This window comes from Taudactylus pleione, unplaced genomic scaffold (genome assembly GCF_031769625.1).
Source record: "Taudactylus pleione unplaced genomic scaffold, aTauple2 ptg001005l, whole genome shotgun sequence".
Taxonomy (NCBI): Eukaryota; Metazoa; Chordata; class Amphibia; order Anura; family Myobatrachidae; genus Taudactylus; species Taudactylus pleione.
In genome coordinates, this window is record NW_028285406.1 from 614747 (window position 1) to 637666 (window position 22920).

The 22920-nt window shown below is 46.0% G+C and overlaps 1 protein-coding gene across 1 annotated transcript in view; it reads right to left on the bottom strand.

Annotated features, from left to right (window-relative positions):
• Window positions 1-15795: 15795 nt before the first annotated feature.
• The window catches only part of LOC148454324 (A.superbus venom factor 1-like), a 91818-nt gene continuing 84693 nt past the window's right edge, over window positions 15796-22920 (bottom strand). Inside the window, exons 35-41 of the mRNA XM_088461036.1 lie at window positions 22741-22830; window positions 21095-21200; window positions 20772-20861; window positions 18570-18656; window positions 18384-18467; window positions 16990-17125; window positions 15796-16037 (exon numbers count right to left, since the gene is read on the bottom strand). Coding sequence (XP_088317162.1) covers window positions 15896-16037; window positions 16990-17125; window positions 18384-18467; window positions 18570-18656; window positions 20772-20861; window positions 21095-21200; window positions 22741-22830 — 735 coding nt within the window. The 3' untranslated portion in view covers window positions 15796-15895. The remainder of the gene's footprint in view (window positions 16038-16989; window positions 17126-18383; window positions 18468-18569; window positions 18657-20771; window positions 20862-21094; window positions 21201-22740; window positions 22831-22920) is intronic.

Consider the following 22920-nt stretch of genomic DNA (forward strand, 5'->3'; position numbering starts at 1 on the left):
AGTAAACGGCCAGCTGGCTTGACCGTTAAAGGGTGCTGTAACCCCCAAAGTACACTCCAAACAAAATAAAAAAATATTTTCTGTGTTTGTGAATTGTGTGCGCAGTAGCCGCACGTGCATCAACAAAGTAGTGCCAAGCGTGCGCCTGTGTCATAAGTAAAGGGCCGGCTGGCTTGACCGTTAAAGGGTGCTGTAACCCCCAAAGTACACTCCAAACAAAATAAAAAAATATTTTCTGTGCTTGTGAATTGTGTGCACAGTAGCCGCACGTGCACCAACAAAGGAGCAGCGCCAAGCGTGCGCCTGTGTCCCATAAGTAAAGAGCCGGCTGGCTCATTTCTTAAAGGGTGGTGTAACCCACAAAGTGCACTACTCTCCAGCAAAAATAAAAAAATATTTTCTGTGTTTGTGTGCGCCTTAGCCGCACGTATATATCAATATAACATAAATGGAGGACCAAACTTTCTCCGATAAAAATAAAATAGGGAAAGATCAAGAACCACTTCCTCCTAGTGCTGAAGCTGCTGCCACTAGTCATGACATAGACGATAGCATGCCATCAACGTCGTCTGCCACGGCCAATGCCCAATGTCATAGTAGAGGGCACATACAATCCCAAATGACAAAGTTCAGGAAAATGACCTTGAAAAAAACATTTAAATCATCTGAAGACTAACGGAAACTTGCCAATATGCCATTTACGACACGGAGTGGCAAGGTACGGCTAAGGTCTTTCCCTATGTTCATGACTAGTGGTTCAGCTTCACATGACGATGGAAGCCCTCCTCCCGCTAAAAAAATCAAACGAGTTAAGCTGGCAAAAGCACAGCGAAGAACTGTGCGTTCTAAGAAGATATCACAAATCCCCAAGGAGAGTCCAAGTGTGGTGGCGGTTGCGATGCCTGACCTTCCCAGCACTGGACGGGAAGAGGTGGCTCTTTCCACCATTTGCATGCCCCCTGCAAGTGCTGAAAGGAGCACCCACAGTCCACTTGCTGATATGCAATTTGAAGATGTCACTGTTGAAGTACAACAGGATGAGGATACTGGTGTAGCTGGCACTGAGGAGGAAGTTGGCGAGAAGGATTCTGATGGTGATGTGGTTTGTTTAAATCAGGCTCCGGGGGAGACAGTTGTTGTCCGTGGGATGAAAAAGCCCATCACCGTCATGCCTGGGCAGAAGACCAAACATTCCACCTCTTTGGTCTGGCAATATTTCTATCCAAATCCGGACAACAACTATCTTGCCATATGTACCATATGTAAAGGTGAAATAAGTAGGGGTAGGGACGTTAACCACCTAGGAACATCCTCCCTTATTCGGCACCTGCAGCGCATTCATAAAAAGTTACTGTCAAGTTCAGAAACTTTGGCTAAGACCGTAAGCAGTCCAGGGACACCTAAATCCCTTTTTCCTGTTTTATCCAAGGAATCGGTGGATGAGGAGGATGAGGACGACATCTTGCCTCCGTAGAGCCAGTTTGTGCAGGGACACATTAATTGCCATCTTGTTTTGTGGAGGCCCAAACGAACCAATCATTTCAGCCACAGTCGTGTGGCAGACCCTGGCGCTGAAATGATTGGTTTGTTAAAGTGTGCATGTCCTATTTATACAACATAAGGGTGGGTGGGAGGGCCCAAGGACAATTCCATTTTGCACCTCTTTTTTTTCTTTGCATTATGTAGTGTTTGGGGCCTAGTCTTTCAAACTGCCATCCTGTCTGCCACTGCAGTGTCACTCCTAGATGGGCCACGTGTTTGTGCCGCCCACTCGTGTCGCTTAGCATAGTCATCCAGCTACCTTGGTGCAATCTTTTGGCCATAAAAACAATATTGTGAGGTGTGAGGTGTTCAGAATAGACTGGAAATGAGTGGAAATGAAGGTTATTGAGGTTAATAATTGCATAGGAGCAGAAAAACCCACAAATTCTGTGATTTAAGCTGTTTTTATGCTTTTTTTTAAAAAAAAATACAGATCCAAAACACAAAACCCAGAACCCAAAACACGGAAGGGTGGTTTTGGCAAAACCAATACAGATCCAAAACACGAAGAAAGATCCAGATCCAAAACCAAAACACAAAACACGAAAAGTGGCCGGTGCACACCCCTAATATATATATATATATACATATATATATATATATATATATATATATATGCACATACACATAGCACTTAGCAAAGCAAGTATTCGAGATTGCCTCCAAGCACATTATTGCTATGCAGTCATCTCAATTTATGTTGTATATTTAGTCAGTGCCTATGGAATAAATTTATATATCATGTTCATAGCTTTCAAAATCCACAAAACAGGACATTGAGTATTGAAATATACAATTTTGAATGAAATCGGCAATCACAATTGTTTCCTGTGTATATTGAAATATATATGACAATTGGTAATCAGAGTTGTTTCTGATATTTATCTATATATAGCATTTTTCAATGCAAGTATTCAGGATTGCCTCTGGGCAGATTTCTGCTATGCATCCATTTTCAATAGAGGAATAAACAGTGAATCTTCCTAAGTGTGGTAACAGCAATAAAACACATGCATATTAAAGTGAAATAAGCACTCTAAGGGGCATATCCAATTACCCGCGGGACCTCTCCCGCGAGTAATTGAGGCTTGAAAGTCCCGCAGTGCGGGGTTAAGCTATTCAATAAAATAGTTTTTTCCCGCGCCATTGAATCTGCTGTCGCACGCGGAAACAGTGTGTTATTGCATCTAGCGCGAGGCCGATTAGGGCGGCTACACGCAGATTTTACCTCGCACCCACATTTTAAAAATCCACAGGTGGAGCTAATTATTTCACTTGTGATTCTGTGAGGAGACCTGGAAAACATGTACTGTTTGGGGTCCTGAGGACCGAGTGTGAGAACCTGTGTACTAAGCTGTGAGATGATGTTTTACAGTTTTAGAGAAAGAGGCATTCAAAGTAAAAATGGAAATAAATCTAAAAATAATTTAAGCTCAGTGTAAAAGTGTGACGCTAAGGGCTCTATTTATTATAATTATTTTGACTAAAATAAAGTGAAAAAGGGTGTTTTCACACCCTTTTCACATTATTTTAATATCACCTATAGTTACTACAGGGCAATTGGAGTAGAATTCGTAAAATTCTACTCTAACCCCTAAGTATCACTTATTTTTAGTAATCAGATCACATTTCCCATAATTGTAATGGGAAATGTGATCTGGCCAAAGTTATTAAAAATAAATTGTGATAAAATACCGGGGGAAGCCCTGTGATAATAATGCCACCTGGAGGTGGCGTTTTCCAGGGTCTCCCCCGGTTACCGGGCTCCTACTCTGCTCTAACGGGGAGAGCAGAGCCGGGAGTCGGTCCCAGTGATCAGCTGTGTGGTCTAAACAGACAGCAAGCTAGGTACTTACCTACCTAGTTTGCCTACTTAGATAAGCTAGGTACTCTATGGACCGGTGATCAGGGCTCTGGTGATGTTCTCCCTCCGGTCAGCTGGTCTCCCATTGTGCACTGCGGCCCGGTTATCAGGTGACCGTCTCCCAGTGCAGTATGGGATGTCAGCTGACCAGAGGCATGGAAGACATCACCGGAGCACCGATGACTGCAGGTAAGTGCTATTGAGGGAGGGGGTCCGCGATCGTGGGGGGCGGTGCTTAGCACCGGGGGCGGGGTTTAGCACCAGGGGGTAGCAGCAACGGTCGGTCGGTGCATGCGTCGACACTTTGTCACTGTATTTTTTGTGAAAATACCGTGACTAGTGTGCGGAGGGGATTCTCAGGGACATAGCTTTATTGCAAGCTCTGTCCCTGCAAGGGATTTGTAGTAAATCCCTGTGATATTGCCTGAATTCACAATGCGAATTCAGTCGATAATATCACACTACAATCTGCATTGCAAATGCAGATTGTAGTAAATAGAGCCCTAAGGCCCTCATTCAGAGCCACTCGCTAGCGGCAGTACGCTCGTTCCGAGCGATGTTCGCACATCTGCGCATGCGTACGGATCGTTATACGCATGCGTGAACCAGTCAGTGCGGCCGAAATTCATGTGCTCGCAATATAGCGAATGCCTGCTATTTTGAGTGACAGAATGAGGCGTATGTGGGTGGTAACAGGGGAAGGTGCTTGAAAATGGGGAGTGGAAATTCGATCGCAGGCGTGCTTAAAGGTCAAAACGGGCGTTTTAAGGGAGTGCATAATTAATACAGCAGCGTCATTGACCACGTCACTTGGTTTTTTTTAACTCAGAACTGCTCGCAAAATAGCGGTTGAAAAAACCAACCACAAGAATAGCGAGCAGTTCATACGCTGTTCGATGTACTCGATTAATCTAATAAATAGCGGACATGACGTATGGTGCGAGCGGCCAGGGGGCGTTTTTAACAAATAAACGAGCGTATGTTTTGCACGCTCGTTCAGACTTAGAGGTGTGAACAGACTGCAATTTGCGAACGGATCATTTGAATAGCCACCCCTTGTTTTTGAACGAACGACCGCAAATAGCGAACGGCTCTGAATCAGGCCCTAAGTCTTTCTGGAGTGGACTCTTTGGAAGAGTATGATTATAGGAATGCTGGGCCTGATTCAGAGCCGGACGCTCTGACAAGAGCGCTCGCTCTGAATCAGGGCCGTCCTACCTAATACTGGAGCGGCCTCCTGGCCGCTCGCATAGCTGTGGGTGACCACCCACAGCTTATGCGAGCGGCCAAAAAGATGGTCGCGATGGTCAAGACCAGCGTGACCATCGGGCTTGCGATGAGACTCTTGCGGTAGGGTCTCGTCTGCCGCAAGCCCTGAAGTGCTTTTGGCTCTATCAGAGCCAAAAGCACTCCCACTGACATCACTGGTGATGTCAGTTGGGCCAGCCCCAGACGGTAGGCGTTCCCATGGGAACGCCTCCGTCTGGGCAGCCACGCCCCCGGCCCGCCCACCAAAGGGGGCGTGCTGTCACTCACCATCAACAGCACGCCCCCTTTGGTGCGAGACCCATAGCGACGGCTTGGCCGTCGCTATTCGGGTCTCGCGCATGTGCATGACGGAGCTTTCTCTGTCGTGCGCATGCACATTTGGGCAACATCGACCCACTTGCGAGCGCTCAGGCCCGCTGGTCTAGTGCCAGCAATTGAGTTCCGTTAATAATATACAGTGCTACAGAAATGCAAAGTTCCAAAGGTCCAAACATGAGAAAGATGAATGATTTTGTAAGTTGAGACAACTGAAGAAAGAAGTGGTCTTTAAAGTGTAAAAAGACCTTGGTCAAGAAATGAAAGAGAGACTTTGCCAAAAATGGATATAGGGCCTGATTCAGACCCACTCGCGAGCGGGAGCTCCGTCGTGCGCATGCGCGAGACGCGACGAGCGAAGGACTTTCCTTCGCTCGTTGTGTCTGATCAAAGGGGGCGTGCTGTCGATGTTGATTGACAGCACGCCCCCTTTGGTGGGCGTGCCGGGGGCGTGCCTCCCAGACGGGGGCGTTCCCAAGGGAACGCCTACTGTCAGAAGCCGGCCCTACTGACATCACTAGTGATATCAGTGGGAGTGATTTTGGCTCTGATAGAGCCAAAATCACTCCGGGCCTTGCGGTTGAGAAACTCAACCGCAGGCTCCGGCTCGCAGTGGCGATGGTCGCGATGGTCAAGACCATCGCGACCATCAACCTGCACGCTCGTATAGGCTGTGGGTGGTGACCCACAGCTATACGAGCATCCAGGAGGACGCTCCATAATTATGGAGGTGGGCCCTGATTCAGAGCGAGCGCTCTGGTCAGAGCGTCCGGCTCTGAATCAGGGCCATAGTAAAGTCTTTAGAGCAAGTTAGGGAGATGTGTGATAATGACTAGGTGGTGCTATTTGGCTACTTGTACACTCCTTGGAATACAATATTAAAATGACGTGCGTCCAAACCTCTGTAGAACTTGCAGGCAAACAGAAGATGATTTTTTTTATGAGATTCAAGATTGGAGACACTGTAGGCTAAGGTTGGGTACACACCTAAACGACCAGCAATCGTGCCGATGTTCAGGGCAATTTGCCTTCACCCTGGATATCGTATGATAGCCGGTACACACTGCATGATTTAATGAACGACGGAACAATTACTCGTTCCGTCCTTCATTAATATAGTATGTATGGCGCCCTATGCGATAAGACACTCGAGAGAACTGCAGTAGACAGTGTGTCTGATTCAGTACAGATCGCAGATTGCAATAGCAATTACGCACGCAGTCTCACTACGCTCATATGCTAATCCATTGCGATCGCTATCCCATCGCCGCACTACATAAGGACACCCACTTTACCTTACACACATCCGCAAGACTGTGAAAGTAAACCATCGGTAACATCGAGTACCATCGCAGCCTCACACACACTTGCACAAGGTTGAACCTAACTCAGACATTGCTAACCTTCCGGTACGCAGTAAGAGCTCAGGCTGCGCAAGGCTTCGCAGTGGATAATTATTTATTCACGCCCCATAACGGTGTTCAAATGCTCTAGTAAACCTAAGTTTTGCCGGCCACCCCATCATCACCACCCCCTAAATGGTACTTCCTGTCAATCACTCTGCAATGGGTCTGCGTAGTAACTGCAATCGCAGTCCCGATCGCAGTGAAGTGTTTCGCGCACGCGCACTGTGATGTATACGCATGTGCAGATCGCAACAATCAGCCGATTGCGTGTGTAATCGCAGTTGCGATCCTTGCTGACTTAGGCCCTGTATCTGCAGTAGATAGTTATTGGGGTATATTTACTAAGGTGCGGGTTTTTAGAAGTGGTTTTGTTGCCCATAGCAACCAATCAAATTCTAGCTATTACCTTCTAGAAGGTGCTAGATAAATGTTAAGTAGAATCTGATTGGTTGCTATGGGCAACAAAACCACTTCTAAAAACCCGTACCTTAGTAAATATACCCCTCTGTATCTAATGAGGGAACCTCAGCATCATAAGGATCCTTATAAGCCAGTACAGACAAAGTTGCAGGCCGCTTACTGCAGATGCCCAATTTCTAAAGAGAGTTTTAGATTTGAGTCACCACTGGTTATTATCTGATGAGGTAACCATTAACCAAAAAAAATGCAAACAGTAAATTTGGTAGATGTATCTGCTGCATACAAAAATATTCTTGACTATATAATGAAATATGCCCAGCTGCTAGGTGTGACAAATCAGGCTTCAGGGCCTCAGTTACCAGTTCTGACAGGGCCATCTTATGGCTATTCGTGTCCCCCCTGGCTGCAGGAAGCATCCCTCAGTTCTGTGCTTGCTGACCAGCAGTGTGTTTGGTGTCGATTCCAGAGTCTTCTCCCACACTGGACAGCATGGGCACCGCCATCTTGGCTGATCCACTGACTGAATCCTACCAACAGGGTTCCACTACTTGCTCATCTGTTTCACTCAGTCTATAGGATGATGAGGGGACCCTATTTAAGTACAGGCTGGCAATGGACTCATTGTCTATACTCAGCAGACTCTTTCATCAGTTCCAAGCAATGCGCTATAGTCAGCAGACTCTGGGCCTGATACAGAACTGGACGTTAATGCGATTGCAGCTGCGATTTAACACGGAACACAGCTGCAAAAATATGCTAATAGTTCCAAAGCTTACCCGAGCATAGGGACACCCACTCTGCCTTTTTATCAGCATCCCACGTCGTGTATCAGCCTAAATATCGGTGACATCAACGCACATCGACCAGCCATGCAGCCCTTCTGGCTGGTCAGACCTGTCTCAGATACAGCAGCTCTCCTGACACGCAGAGCGCTCTCATGCTGTGTATGTGACCGCAATGGCTGATTTATGAATGCCCATACCAGCGTATTTCTGACCACTTCCCCACACACTGACCACCAGTCACTCACTTTGCAAATGGGTTCTCTGTATGCGCAGAACCACAAGACAATTGCAGCGCGTGCGCAGTGACACATGTGCAATAGCAAAAATGTGCTCACGCTGCGTAACAATCGCCATTACGTACATCTCTGACTCAGGCCCTCTCTCACCAATTTTAGGCTGCGCGTAATACTCAGCATACTCTGTCGTCTGTTTCAGGTTTTGCACTGTATTCAGTAAGACTCTGCCACCAGTCCCAGCCAGTACGCTATACTCAGTATACTCTGCCACCAGTCCCAGCCAGTACGCTATACTCAGTATACTCTGTCACCAGTCTCAGCCAGTACGCTATACTCAGTATACTCTGTCACCAGTCCCAAGCAGTACGCTATACTCAGTATACTCGGTCACCAGTCCCAGGCAGTACGCTATACTCAGTATACTCTGTCACCAGTCCCAGGCAGTACGCTATACTCAGTATACTCTGTCACCAGTCCCAGGCAGTATGCTATACTCAGTATACTCTGTCACCAGTCCCAGGCAGTACGCTAAACTCGGTATAGTAAAGTCTGTCACCAGTCCCAGGCAGTACGCTATACTCAGTATACTCTGTCACCAGTCCCAGGCAGTATGCTATACTCAGTATACTCTGTCACCAGTCCCAGGCAGTACGCTATACTCATTATACTCTGTCACCAGTCTCAGGCAGTACGCTATAATCATACTCTGTCACCAGTCCCAGGCAGTATGCTATACACAGTATACTCTGTCACCAGTCCCAGGCAGTACGGTCAGTATGCTGTCACCAGTCCCAAGCATTATGCTATACCTAGTATACTCTGTCACTAGTCCCAGGCAGTACGCTATACTCAGTATACTCCATCACCAGTCACAGGCAGTATGCTGTACTCAAAATATAAAGTATGGTGGTCACTCACATCAGCTTAATGATATTGCTCAGGTGCTTGTAAAGGGCGGGGTTTATACTGAGCCACAGAAAAAAGAAGATACCCTCCAGCACACTGCAGCAATATTAGCAAAAGTACTTGAATCCTACATGATAATAGAAATTCAGAGGTATTAGCTGCATACATTTGCAAATATATGATTAAGCGCCGGGCCAGCGTCAAGGCTCCTCTATACCGGCGTCCCTAACATTAAGGGGTTCACGTCCGAGGCACAGAGCAGCCCAAAAGAACCCAGCCAAGGACCACTCCCAGGGCATCACATGAAAAATGGAAGAAAGTTGATAGTGAAGTGTAAAGTATAGATGTGTCAAGATAATCAATGTGTTAATATAATAAGAATTAAAATTACATAAATAATAAACAAACAAATGGAAAGGTGATGAAAAAATATCTATGTGAATTAAGTGTTGATGCCCTGAAAAAGGCCCAGCCAGAGCCACTCCGGGGGCCCCACGCCCAAACGCTCACCCCAAAATAATTATTGCTACAAAATAGTAGCACCTCCAAATGGCACTATACGGACCAGCACATCCTCCCAATGCTGGTTCCTTTTGCTAATATTGCTGCAGTGTGCTGGAGGGAATCTTCTTTTTTCTGTGGCTCAGTATGAAACCCGCCCTTTACAAGTACCTGAGCAATATCATTAAGCTGATGTGAGTGACCACCATACTTTATATTTGCAGTTCTGAGAGGCATGAAGTGAGCCAGCATTGGGAGGATGTGCCTGTCCGTATAGTGCTATTTGGAGGTTTTGGGGTACCTCCTAGGTGAGTCAGCTCTCAGCTTATACATGTGCTGTTATCATGCAGTACATTCATTGTAATTATATGACCCAGAGTGGGTGCTACTATTATGTAGCAATAATTATTTTGGGGTGAGCGTTTGGGCGTGGGGCCCTAGGAGTGGCTCTGGCTGGGCCTTTTTCAGGGCGTCACCACTTAATTCACATAGATATTTTTTCATCACCTTTCCATTTGTTTGTTTATTATTTATGTAATTTTAATTCTTTCTTATTATATTAACACTTATTGATTATCTTGACACATCTATACTTTACACTTCACTATCACCTTTCTTCCATTTCTCGTGTGATGCCCTGGGAGTGGTCATTGGCTGGGTTCTTTTGGGCTGCTCTGCACCTCGAACGTGAACCCCTTAATGTTAGGGATGCCGGTATAGAGGAGCCTTGACGCTGGCCCGGCGCTTAATCATATATTTGCAAATGTATGCAACCAATACCTCTGAATTTCTGTTATCATGTAGGATTCAAGTATGTTTGCTAATATTGCTGCAGTGTGCTGGAGGGTATCTTCTTTTTTCTGTGGTTCAGTATAAACCCCGCCCTTTACAAGCACCTGAGCAATATCATTAAGCTGATGTGAGCTACCACCATACTTTATATTTGCAGTTCTGAGAGGCATGAAAGGAGCCAGCATTGGGAGGATGTGCTAGTCTGTATAGTGCCATTTGGAGGTTTTTGGGGTACCACCTAGGTGAGTCAGCTCTCAGCTTATACATGTGCTGTTATCATGCAGTACATTAATTATAATTATATGACCCAGAGTGGGTGCTACTATTTTGCAGCAATAATTATTTTGGGGTGAGCATTTGGGCCTGGGGCCCCCAGACTGGCTCTGGCTGGACCTTTTTCAGGGCAACACCACTTAATTCACATAGATATTTTTTCATCACCTTTCCATTTGTTTGTTTATTATTTATGTAATTTTAATTCTTTCTTATTATATTAACACTTATTGATTATCTTGACACATCTATACTTTACACTTCACTATCACCTTTCTTCCATTTTTTGTGTGATACCCTGGGAGTGGTCCTTGGCTGGGTTCTTTTGGGCTGCTCTGCGCCTCAGACGTGAACCCCTTAATGTTAGGGATGCCGGTATAGGGGAGCCTTGACACTGGTCCGGCGCTTAATCATATATTTGCAAATGTATGCAACCAATACCTCTGAATTTCTATTATCATTTAGGATTCAAGTATTTTTGCTAATATTGCTGCAGTGTGCTGGAGGGAATCTTCTTTTTTTCTGTGGTTCAGTACGCTATACTCAGTAAGACACTAACTAGTTCCAGGTAGTGCACTATACTCAGTATACTCTTTCACCAGTCCCAGGCAGTATGCTATACTCAGTAAGACACTGACTAGTTCCAGGCAGTATGCGATACTCAGTAAGACACTGACTAGTTCCAGGTAGTGCGCTATACTCAGTATACTCTGTCACCAGTCCCAGGCAGTATGCTATACTCAGTTTACTCTGTCACCAGTCCCAGGCAGTGTGCTATACTCAGTAAGACAATGAGTAGTTCCAGGTAGTGCGCTATACTCAGTATGCTCTGTCACCAGTCCTAGCAGTGCTGTATACTCAGTATGCTCTATCACAAGTCCCAGGCAGTATGCTATATTCAGTATGCTCTATCACCAGTCCCAGTCAGTATGCTATATTCAGTATGCTCTATCACCAGTCCCAGGCAGTACGCTATACTCAGTATACTCTGTCACCAGTCCCAGGCAATACGTTATACTCAGTATACTCTGTCACCAGTCCCAGGCAGTACGCTATACTCAGTATACTCTGTCATTAGTCCCAGGCAGTATGCTATACTCAGTATACTCTGTCACCAGTCCCAGGCAGTATGCTATACTCAGTATACTCTGTCACCAGTCCCAGGCAGTCCGCTATACTGAGTATACTCTGTCACCAGTCCCAGGCAGTACTCTATACTCAGTATACTCTGTCACCAGTCCAAGGCAGTATGCTATACTCAGTATACTCTGTCACCAGTCCCAGGCAGTATGCTTTACTCAGTATACTCTGTCACCAGTCCCAGGCAGTCCGTTATGCTCAGTATGCTCTATCACAAGACCCAGGCAGTGCAGTATACTCAGTATACTCTGACAATACTCAGCCAGACTCTGTCATATGTCTCTGGCTGTGTGCAATAACCAGCAACTGTTCTTGTATCAGGCTGTGCTCAACATCTAGTAAGTACTGGGCTGTGCACAATGTTTAAAGGTGCCCACACACATAGCAATGTGATCTCAATCACACGATGTGTACGATTTCCCCCTGAACTCTCCCTGGGAGCTCCCTGGCAGTCCTGCACACGATTTGGTCTGAAAATGCTGCCAGTGTGACACACAATCTATCGTGCCTCCTAACTACTCCAGTGCATCCTGACTTGAGATTGTCAGATGCGATGTGCGACCAGCGGGGGCGCGCATCGCATCGTGATCGTGAGTGGGGGACTCGTGATTTCCTCACGATTTGGCCATATTTTACACGATCTGTCGTTCCAATGTGTTGGAATCGGCCAGATCAGGTAAAATATCGCTATGTTTGTGGGCACCTTAAAGAAGAGTCTGCTATCCACCCCTGTTGTGCTTCAGACTCAGGTCCTGATTTAGAGATGTACATTAATCCGATGATTAACGTACAGCCCCGATGTTGAGGGATCTACAGCTGTGCAGAACCTGTTCTGCGCGTGCATAGAATGGGTCCTGTGATCTCACTTGCAGACCCCCCCCCCGAAGCCGCAGCATGATTGACAGGCTGGAGCACTTTGGGTGCAAAGCAGGGGGCATGCCTGGTCACCATTCGGTGAGGGATGAGGCCAGGGTCTGCATCAGTGGACGCAGATACCTGACCCCTTAAGTGACCAGCACCCGGTCAGGCTGCGGTAAGCTTCAGCTCCCACAGCCTGAACACAGGAGCAACCAACGAGAACATTGGTTGCTATGGCGATCCCAGTCTGCGACGTCGGTCACAGTACTGGGTTCGCAAATGCACAGCAAGGAGGTGTCTGACACCTCTTTCTACATTTGCATCTGAGATGGATGGAGTTGCACAGCTGCTTGTGTGCGGCTCTGTAAATCTGTCCATCTCTGAATCAGGCCCTCGGTCTTCTCCTATGCACCCAGAATTCATCTGTGCTCATTCCTTTCCTTTCAGTCTCTATCTCAGTTAGAGTCTACAACTACCTCAGACTAATCCAGTTACTGCTTCCGCTATCTCCAGGCCATGAGGCAGCTTCCTAACCTGCTCTACATTCTTCCTCTCATCCATTCCACAGTAGCCATTCTGCATAAGGAGGAGCTTCATCAAGACACCTAGCTTCATTCACTCCCCTACTACAGAGGCCAGACCCAGCCCCAGGGTTCCTGACCTTGGTCATCAAAACCCCAGTGATGTGACACTAGGGGGTAAATAAACGGAATCAGTATGAAATACCGGCGGCCCTGTGGCCGACAGTTCGAATCCCGTCAGCGCCTGGCCGACAAAAGAAGATTTCCCGGCAGCGGAAGCCTGACAGCACTGGAAATCCCGATCGTGGATAGGTAAGTATCTACTAACCTAACCCCCTAACCCTAACCCTTCTTAGGGGTGCCTAACCCTAACCTCCCCCCCAAGTGCCTAACCCTAATCCCCCCCTCTAAGTGCCTAAACCTAACCCCCCCTTCCCCGCTGCCTAAACCTAAGTCCCCAGGGGGGGTGCCTAACCCTAAGTCCCCCCCGGGGGTGCCTAACCCTAACCCTAGATATAGACGCCGGTCATTTATCCCACGCCAAGATAAAGCAATCGGGAAGCCGGCTGTCGGGATTAAGACAGTCGGTTTTCCGATTGCATCCCAAATAAACTAAAGTGAGAGTTTTTAGAAGTGGAGATGTTGCCCATAGCAACCAATCAGATTCTAGATATTATCTTCTAGAAGGTGCTAGTTAAATGTTAAGTAGAATCTTATTGGTTGCTACGGGCAACATTTCCACTTGTAAAAACTCTCACTTTAGTAAATGTACCCCCAGGTAGGTACAAAGTGGTGTTCGAAGAGATCGACAGAAAAAAAAAAGTCTAGGGAATAAACTAAACTAAACTAAACTAAAAGGTGTAAAAACTAGAAATGTTATTAAAAATACTCAGTGACCTATATTGTATTTAGGATATAGATGTGCTAAGCATTTGTTGTGCCTTTTCAGCAGTTTTCCAGCAGTTATGTGATTACCAGATTTACTAAAGGGCAGACTGATTAAATATCGGCAGAGCATTCATATTTTCAACTTGACAAGTATAGAAACCCGGGATTTACTAGGCGATGGTGTTTGAAACTGACCTGACTGCATACCCACACAAATAATAGTCCTGCCCCGGGCAGCCGAGTCGGTGTGAAGCACAGCATAGAACTCTATAATCTGTTGGACACTAACATTCATTCAGTGGATGCTGCAATAGACAGTGTCCACTGATTGGCTAAAAGTGCCTGACTCTTAGCCAATCAGCACTTTACTTTTGTGCAGTGAACCACGTGGGAACTGTCATATATCAGTTAGCAGTGCACATAGTGTATAGCATGTTTCAAACTTTCATGGGCTCGGGTGTTTGCGTTTTCTCTATTTTCCAAGACCCTGGACTATTGAGAGCTGCCTTATCGGGTGCTCTGTGTGATGATGTGTACAACATGCAATTTTCTAAGAATTTCTGAGGGAAAAATCACCCTGGTCCAAAAAGAAATGTAACCCTCCTTAGCCCTCTCGGGAAGGGTGGCAAGTCTTCACAGTTGCAAAATGGAAGCAATCAGTACTCTCCTACTTGCTATTTCCATTGTATGTGCTGGGTTAACATCTTTCTTCTACCTACTCATTTATGTGGGCATCGGTTCTGGCACAAAAGAATCTGCACTATTACTCTGCCCTACCACCCGCTTGGTCAGTCATTTAGTAATGGGATACACTCAACATACCTCATACTAGTATCTGTCAAAAATGATGGGATACTGTATATGGGGTGGGTGGCCCAAGTCTTCCACACAGGCCAACTAATTTCTTACAAGACCCCTGGATATATGTGTATTTGGCAAGAGCATTTCAAGAGAGGAGTGGGCCCGTGTACAGTCTCCATCTGGAGCCACCTCCTCTCTCTCCAGCAGTTGGCAGCGCACCGAGCACAGCGACACAGCGGTAGGCTACAGCGCTTGCACAGGTCATTGGGAAAATGGCGTGGCAGACATTTTCTGAGCACTTTCCATACTGCGCATGCACAAAACGCCAGGAAAATGGCCGCGGTGGCCATTTTCCAAGCGTTTTTTTTTACAGTGCTGACACCAGTTGCAACATGGGACTCCAGAGTGGTAAGTATAATATAAGTTCACCCTGCACGCATTATAAATATGTCCATGGTATTAGGGTATGCAGAGGCTGATATGTATAATAGCAGAACCTGTCCAACAGCAATCTGCCTGTGAAAATTACCTTACTAAATGACAAATATCCTTTCTGTGCACAGGGCCTGATTCAGACCCGCTCGCGAGCGCTATGCGCTCGCAAGCGGGTCGTTGGTAGCCCAGTGCGCATGCGCACGATGGAGCCGGCTACGTCGTGCACATGCGCGAGACCCGTATAGCGACTGCCAAGCCATCGCTACGGGTCTCGTACCAAAGGGACGTGCTGTCGATGTTGAGTGACAGCATGCCCCCTTTTTGGTGGGCAGGTCGGGGGCGTGGCTGCCTAGACGGTGGCGTTCCCATGGGAACGCCTACCGTCTGGGGCCGGCTCCACTGACATCACAAGTGATGTCAGTGGGAGTGCATTCGGCTCTGTTTGAGCCGAAAGCACTCTAGGGCTTGCGGCAACGAGACCCTACCACAAGGGTCTCGTCGCAAGCCCTATGGTTGCGATGGTCTTGACCATCGCGACCATCTTCCTGGCCGCTCGCTATAGCTGTGGGTGGTCACCCACAGCTATGCGAGTGGCCAGGAGGCCGCTCTAAAAAAACAGAAGGACTGCCCTGATTCAGAGCAAGCGCTCTGTCAGAGCGTCCGTCTCTGAATCAGGCCCTCAGTTCATATACTTGTTTGTAATGTGTGTCTCTGGCTGGAGCATCCCAAATATTTTCCCACTACTCATTGTAAAATCCCTCCACCTGCTGTCTGGCAGCGCCTGTCAGTGCTATAACCCTTGTAATAAACTGAGCAGTATACAGTGCAAGACAAAGAAAATAATTAGCGATTCAATTATTTATTGATGTAAAATATATAAAAATATGACATTTGCACTGTGAGATATCAAAAGCTGTAATTTGTGGAGCCAGAGATTCCGATTTTATGATTGACAGCCTTCAAGCTCCAAAATTTCAGAAACCGTAGCGAAATCGTCACATTTCGCCAGATTCTCTGCATTCTGACACTCTCTGTTATTCGGCCACCATTCAATCCACGTGTCTCTTCCGATGATGTAGGAATAGCTAAGGAAAGGTCATAAAGAATTTATAGCAACTGTACTTAAATCCACCGTCTTATTTATCAATACGATAGAGCAGAGCTAGTTCTATATTTCCATTGTCATTTCCTAATGTTAATCATACGAAGTCTCGACATGAGCACACTCTCCCTTTTCCATTTGTGTTTAGAACGGTAGCTAAAGAATGTGTTTGTATGGCCATTTTGTACTTTTGTATGTTGTTGTAGTTTACTACCAAAGTACACCAACACACATCTATTCACCCCCCAGCTCAACCCTTCCACTCTGCGCAAGATCTGTATCTCTAATCCACATCCAATACCTGCTCCCTGTCATAGTCACAGGCCTTTTTCCAACTGCACCCACTAAGTGGAATGCCGTCCCTCATGCATACTATAAATTCTTTCTTCTAGTCTCCAAACCTTCCAGCGTTCCCTGAAAACTCACCTCTTCAGGCAGCATATCACATTCCAAAATCACCCACGTAACATACTGTACATAGGCTATTCTACCCAATTACTTCTGCTCTATTCAGTCCACACATAACTTTATATCTGTCCTCTTTCTACAATCACACATCCCACTAACCCCAGGCCAGCATTGCTATGTGACGGGGTCATACAACCCACCAGGAATCTCTGCAGTCTGGCTGGACCAATATGCAATATGTAGCCACTCCTCCGTGTGTTCAGATGCCTATTTCCCTAAAGATTGCAAGCTTGCTAGTAAGGCCCTCTTACCTCTGTCTGTTCTGACAACAGTCTTGACATAATACTGTTTTGTTCCCAACTGTAAAGCGCAACAGAGTATACTGGCGCTCTATATGTACGGTAATTAAATGTTTCTAAATAAATAGATTTCGATAGAGTTATAATTACTTGATCCCATAGAAACCAGATGTATGTTGTCACTTATAGAGTTTTGAACAACAAAGGCTCATGGGTTATGTTACTTACCCAGATGGCTGGAGCCAAAGGTCAGATATCACTCCCCAGATCAGGTATTCTCGTCCTACTTTCAGATCTAAAGCTTTGCGGCACTTTGTGTGACTGATGAAGTTCCTTATATTATTCTGAACATTTACATCTGTACCTAGAGCCGTGATAGAAGAGAAACATACATGTAAATAACAACACAAAAATGGGAAATGCAAAGATACAATTGAATCAATCCAATAAAACTATATTAGTTTCCTAATTGTATTTTAGCATTAGGTCTAGCGTATACAGTATGTGGGATACGCTATCCCGGTGCAGGGGTCGCCAGCGCTTAGAATATCGATAGCTGTCAGCAGGGCCATAACTAGACCCAGGAGAGCCCCATAGCAAAATTTTCATGGGTCCCCCCACCGTGGCTCCACCCCTTCCCCCTCCTCAACTTACCTCTGCTCCCTGGGTGTCCTCCTTCAGCGTGTGCTGCACAGGGCAGGCACATCTCCTCACCCGGTCAGCTCTCTCTCTCCTCACTGACTGATGCTGGGAGGAGGCGTGTCCATCCTGAGCCTGTGGGACATCTTTGGATCACGGCCACGCCTCCTCCCAGTATCAGTTGGTGAGGAGAGATAGAGGCGGAGCTGACCAGAATGGCAGATGTGCCTGCCCTTTGCAGCACACTGCTGAAGGAGGACGCAACCACGGCTTGCCTGGAAGCATAGGTGCAGGGGGATGGCAGGGACCCGGAGATGGCCCCATAGCAGCCACACCCCCTGCACCTACGGTAGTTATGCCAGTGTCTGTCAGAATCCCGGTGCCGGCATCCCGACCACCGGCATCCCAAATGTAAGTAGTGGGGTTGGGGGAAGGCTTCGGGGTTAGGTTTAGGCAGTAGGTGGAGGGTTAGGTTTAGGCACTAAGGGGGGAGGGTTAGGTTTAGGGTACAGGATGTTAGGTTTAGGCACTAGGGGGGACAGATAGGTTTAGCGTATGGCGAGGGGGATTTTAGTTTTAGGCACTAGGGGGGAGGTTAGGTTCAGGCACCGGGGAGGGAAAGTTAGGGTAGGGACAAGGGGAGTGTTAGGATACTTATCCACAGATATCCAAACTCTGTCGGGATCCCGGCATCGGGGATTTTGACCGGCAGGGTCCCAAGTGCCGGGATCTCGTACCTATCCCCAGTAGGTATCATAACTGCAAGCATTCGGCGTAGCAAACCCTTTTCCTGACTATACCTGGCTGTGGTGCTCGGCATTTGAAGCCATGGAAAGTGACAGTGAGTCTAACTTGGTTATTAAATATTTATTCTACCACTAATCTGTTGGTTACTTTTGGAATAACCCCCCTTTCCCCTATAAATGGGTATCTGCAAGTCAGCCCCTCATCCTATTTCTACACATGTTGTCTTCCCTACTTACCTTCTTTGACGACACTAGTCACAGTCATCTCGTAATTGTCATAGTTTTCCTTGAATTCAACCTTATTCATACGTGCCTTGAATACTATAGAGAAACAATAGAAAATGATCATCATTAATAATTGTGTGATTACATTATAGAGAATGAGTCTCATCTCTGGCTATTAAAGAGGGGGAGATTTCTCACCGTAGTCCACTCCTGGTACACATGCTCTGTCTATACGACCTTTAGCATCAACTTCTCCCTCGATTTGTTGCTGCTGGAAACAATTAGCTGCAAGAGATTTAATGTCATTGTTCAGACAGATGGATTTGATGGTACTCTTGAAAATGAATGACATAGCCCTGCTGAATGATCAGGTCTGCGCCTACAACGAGGCCATCCGGGTGAGAGGTCCCAGGGAGAAGTTTTTTGGAACCAAAATCCTAAATTTGTGGCGTACGCATCGGGCTCGATTCTGAGTCGGACATAAGTAAAAATGCCAACGGATCTAACTGCGCATGAGGAAAGCTAGGCATACGCACATGGATGGTTACTGCAAGCACGGGCAGATTGATCTGTCCATTGATGGACCACTTTTTCTGTGAAGCAGGCATTTTTGAGTATCAACTGTGCGACGGCCATGGGGACACATTGAACTCTTCCATCTAGGAGGATTATCATGGGCATGCAGGCTGACTTTGGAGTTCCTTTATGGCATAAGGATAGAGAAAGGTCGCCTGCTTCTGAGGGATCCTTTTCACCCAGTGTAGTGCCCAGACACTAAAGATGATGGCTGCAGCTGTGGACAGAAAAACAGTGGGCAGGACGGCCTTCCACATGCAGCTGTAAGCAGGGCCGGTGTAAGGTTTCTCGGCACCCCAGGCAAAACTTCAGCCTACTGCCCCCAATTACTATCAGGCTGCCTAATGGTAGAGCTGGCGAGGGTTACATGGATACTCAGCATACACAGGGGCACAGCGAATTCATTTTGCAATCCAATTAGCAACTCGCACTAAATCAGTTAGACTGAGGGCCTCATTCAGACTCACTCGCAAGCTCTGAGCGCTCGCAAGTGCTGAGCGCTCGCAAGCTGGTCACTGAAGAGGCCTTGCGCAACTGCGCAGTGGGCGCACTGCACGTGCGCAAGCCCCGGAGCGAGAGAGAAATTCTCTCTCTCCGGGCTCACTACAAACGAGGCGGCTGTCGATGGTGATCGACAGCTCACCCCGTTTTGTAGGCGGGGAAGGGGGGTGGCTGGGAAGGAACGCCTGACCGTTTGTGGGCGGCCCCACTGACATCAGCAGTGATGTCAGTAGGGAGCTTCCTGCTCGATCAGAGCAGGGAGCTCCCTGGGGCTTGCGGTAGACGAGACCCTACCTCAAGGGTCTCGTCGCAAGTCCCGATGGTCACAATGGTCTCGACCATCGCGACCATCTCCTGGTCACTCGCTAAAGCTGTGGGTGGTAACCCACAGCTTAGCAAGCGGCCAGGAGGCCGCATTAAAAAATACAAGCGGCCGCCCTCATTCAGAGGTCCTGAATGAGGTCCTGAATTCGCAACTTTCTACTCGCACCTCCTTGAGGGTTAGAGTGGCCCGTGCAGGCCACGCCCCCTCAGTGTGATGTCACAAGGAGGCGGGGCCACAATCAACGGTGATTACAGCAATGCCTGGAACATCCTGAGGATGCTCCGGGGAACTGTAAGGGTAGCGGTGTGACCAGGGCCGTACGGCTCTGGGTGTGACTGTCTGAAGGGTCCTAAAGATGCTCCAGGCGGCACTGCTGCATAGATTCTGGCTGCAGGGTGCCATTATAGCCAGATGAGGCTAGCAGAAAAAAGCTCAGAGGGCCAGACCAAATTATTCCGCGGGCCTTATACGGCCCCCGGGCCTGAAGTTCCCCATCCTTGCTTTAGCTGGTAAATTCCTATTTCCCCAGTACAGTCTCATAAATCATATTGTGCTCAATGGGTATATGTTGTTGAATATATCTATTGTAAGTCACTGGTTAGAGATGGATATTAATTAAATTGTACTGGTCTGTCTACTATTACCCAAATATTAGCCCACATATTACAATATGCAAAAAGCAGAATATAGCCTGCACGATTATAGATCCTGCTGCCAAAAGTCCACCTCAGGGTCACTACACCTTTCACACTTTTAAACAAACACATCTCATTGTGTTTGTTTAAAAATATTACAAAATGCAGTTTATCGATTCACCAGGAACTAGTATTGCATTAATATCGGTTTCCAAGTATTTCACTGATAACTCATTCCTAGCGAATGATCAGCCACATTGTTATAAAATCACCCCACAAAATGACTGTTTATACTGTGAGCACATGATAGTGTTTTATCATTACTTCTGTCTGATTTTATGTACCATTTGTATGGCGACTTACCTTCTGCACAGCGACATACATCCCCTTGGCAGATCCGGCCCAACAACTTATTGCCCTCTTCCAGATGGTAGAATTTAGTGCAGCGATTTTCTACACAGAGAAGTAGAGTAGAACAAAAATTCATAGATGAACACAAGACATAATCTTGGTAAAGGTTTTAATCATAATTATTATTATTATCGTTTATATATATGGCGCCACAAGTGTTCCACAGCGCCTTACAAAGTCCATAAACAAATAAGTTGACCAGTGACTTACAGTACAGTACAATACAGGACATGAATTATATATACAATATAATTAATCTAAGAAATGTCACTTACCTGGGGTGTAATAGTCATACACAGTGACAGCCGCTGGCTGGATGAGGCCAACTTCGAAGATCTGGTTTGCATTAAACTTTATACACTCCTCATCTAGGTGAGAAACCTGGGGAAATAAAGAGGGAAGTGAAGAAGTAAGAAGTAAGAAGCAAAATCCAATGGCGAGAGAAAGAAAAGAGACAAATATAAAAATCCAAATTGTAATTAGAGGGTTGAAGAAAAAGTGATGCTTCTGAGGCCCATCCCCGCATCAAACATCAAAGGGAATAAAAGTGCACTGCTTGGACTGTGCTCACTAGTACTGCTGGTTCTTAAATTACGGTGGAACCCTACTCATTTTGTTCCACATCATTTTAAGAACCAGGACTGGCTGACAAGTCCGGGGCTGTTTAGTCGTTTGGGGGGGGAACTTATGTAATTTTTTTTTTTTAAACTTTTATCCCGTTTTTTTACAGGCTAGAACACAAGCAGCTTACACATATCTCACTGATATGTACAGGCTGCTTGCTCGGGAGAGTTTTGCAGAGAGAAGGAAATCTCGGGTGAGTCATCTCCTGCAAAACCTGCTACTCGGGGGAGAAATCTCGTTCTGCTTCACCATCGGCCATCTCACTCTCAGCTAAACTCCCTTCTTGGTAAATTTGAGAGTCTCAGGAGCCTCAAATCACCCAAGGGACGCCAGTATAGAGGAGCCTTGACGATTGGCCTGGTGCTTATTCATATATTTGCAAATGTATTTAACTAATACCTCTGAATCTCTATTATCATGTAGGATTTAAGTATTGTTTTTGCTGCAGTGTGCTGGGGGGCAAATCTTTTTTCTGTCTTTAACCTACCCTACCAATACCCTTAACAATTTATATGCATCACATCTAATAAATAGTACAATAAGATGGACAAATATCTTTCAAAATCTACACTATAGAAACAGTAGGGGCCTAAATCTTGTTTTTATTCACGTCTAAAATCAGGGTCTTAGGTAGAGCCAGTATACAGGCAGCCTCACTAAAAGTCCTGCAGAGAGTTTGTTTGGTTTCTAAGCAGAGGGTCATTTAGTCAATGGTTATAGTCATAGTTATAGTTATGTACAGTAGGAACAAGGAAAGTTAACTTCTCCTTAATATAAAAGAACTGGGAACATTTCATTTCCAGGTGCAATTACCCATAGAAGGTGAGGTCTCATCTTAATGAGATATAATGTCAGAGCCCTTTAACTGTGTCCATTGACAAGATAGATAGATATATATTAAGGAAAATATATATATATATATATTATAAATATATATATATATATATATATAAAACTGTCTCCGTTTTAATTTATTTTACATTAACTGTTACCCTAAATTCATCTTCCAACAGACATTTTACCTCTGACTATGATTTATATTATGTTATTTACATACTTTCTGTGTCCTAAACACTATGATGGAGGCACTACAAACAATATATAACATTGCAGTAGAGAGTCAGGCCCCACCACCACTGGCGCTCACCTGCTCTTGGGATTAGTTCCTACCCAACATATAAAAATAAAACTGGAGCCACAGGCACCACATTAGCAGATGAAGGGGAAGGTAATGGGCATTGACGTCAGAGAAAAAACTAGACAGATATACAGTAATGACACTTCAACATCCTCTCACCTTGTCCAGGTAGATGATCAGCGTGCCCTTGTCAGTTGATTCCTTATTAATTTCAAACTTGGAGATATATTTGTCCACTCCCTTCATTAGCTGTCAGTAAAAGATAACAGGAGAGTTACATTTTAATAGATAAACTATGTACGGGACCATTTTTCAAGAGTTTTAGACCATGAATGTCAC